The sequence below is a fragment of the Cryptosporidium ryanae genome (assembly GCF_009792415.1).
Source record: "Cryptosporidium ryanae isolate 45019 chromosome Unknown contig_124, whole genome shotgun sequence".
NCBI classification, from domain to species: Eukaryota; Apicomplexa; class Conoidasida; order Eucoccidiorida; family Cryptosporidiidae; genus Cryptosporidium; species Cryptosporidium ryanae.
The window spans coordinates 1-1,131 of NW_027125489.1; the positions used below are offsets into that span (position 1 = coordinate 1).

General features: G+C 33.2%; 1 protein-coding gene across 1 annotated transcript; it reads right to left on the reverse strand.

The window, feature by feature from the left end:
* Positions 1-153: 153 nt before the first annotated feature.
* Positions 154-783, reverse strand: FG386_000264 (uncharacterized protein; the record flags this gene model as incomplete). The annotated part of the gene is made up of 1 exon (XM_067339607.1): positions 154-783. The coding sequence occupies one exon, from the start codon at positions 781-783 to the stop codon at positions 154-156; it is 630 nt and encodes a 209-aa protein (XP_067199076.1).
* Positions 784-1,131: the final 348 nt, after the last annotated feature.

Sequence of the window (1,131 nt, forward strand, 5' to 3'; positions counted from 1 at the left end):
AAAAGGTACGATCAATATAATAATAATAATAAATTAGTAAAAAATCTAAAACAATTACATAAGACGTTATATTTTGATTGATGTTATAACTAAAAAACTATATTAGTGAGAACAATTTCAAGTTAAATGAAAGATAAATACGTATCAGTTACGCTATTGTTCTTGCTTTATTATTTTTTGTAGTATTCTTGGTGTTTTAAACAGTCTAAAACCATTAGAAACAGGCATTAGCGGGTATATGTCTTCAAAGAAGTAATATGTGTGTCCGACAATTATTCCCATGAGATTGTCCCACGGCCTCCATCCAATAACGAGACCCATTCCCATTAACACCCAAGGCAAGTAGGGAGCTCTGACTGTAAATATAAAAACTGACATCCTTGCAGATGGGTTTCTTCTTCCCCATATATAAGTCATAACATTTATCACGGCTCCACTAAATAAATACCCTGCTCCAAAAAAGTAGGACAACAACAACAACATGCAAGAACAGGTAAATAACATCCAAATAAAATCAGCTGGTCTTCTGTGAAACACTACGTCCTCTAAAGATGCACAGTAATATAATAATACATATGCATTCCAGAAAAAATGAAGACTAAATGTACCGAAGAAAAAGAAACATGTTGCTAATCTCCATATTTGAAAGTCGTGTATAACTAATAACCAATTTAAATAAAGATTGAACGGAGATATCACATCTAGTGAGCACAATATCATCAAAAAAGTTGATATGGCAAAGTACACCTTTGTTACTGGCGGAACGTTGTTTACCACTAGCATCTTTATAAATGTTTTTTTTAATAACCTACGCAAACGAATAACCAATACAGTAACCAAACTACAGTTATATCAAAATACTTGTGTGTATGAGCTATACTTTCATATGTTTGTTGTATTTTTTTTCATTTCAAAATCAGCTTTAGTAAGCACTAATTAATTTTTGAGGTGGCGCTAAAAGTGAAATTGGCGGCACGCTGCTTCCAATTTATAATGATAATAGGCTCAGCAGCACACTTAAAATTTACGCCAGTCCTCGAACACAATGTACAAACTACGGGTAGTCTACACTTAAACTCACCTATGCAACATCACGCTCTGATTCACAGTAACGAGCGAGACAATGAAATT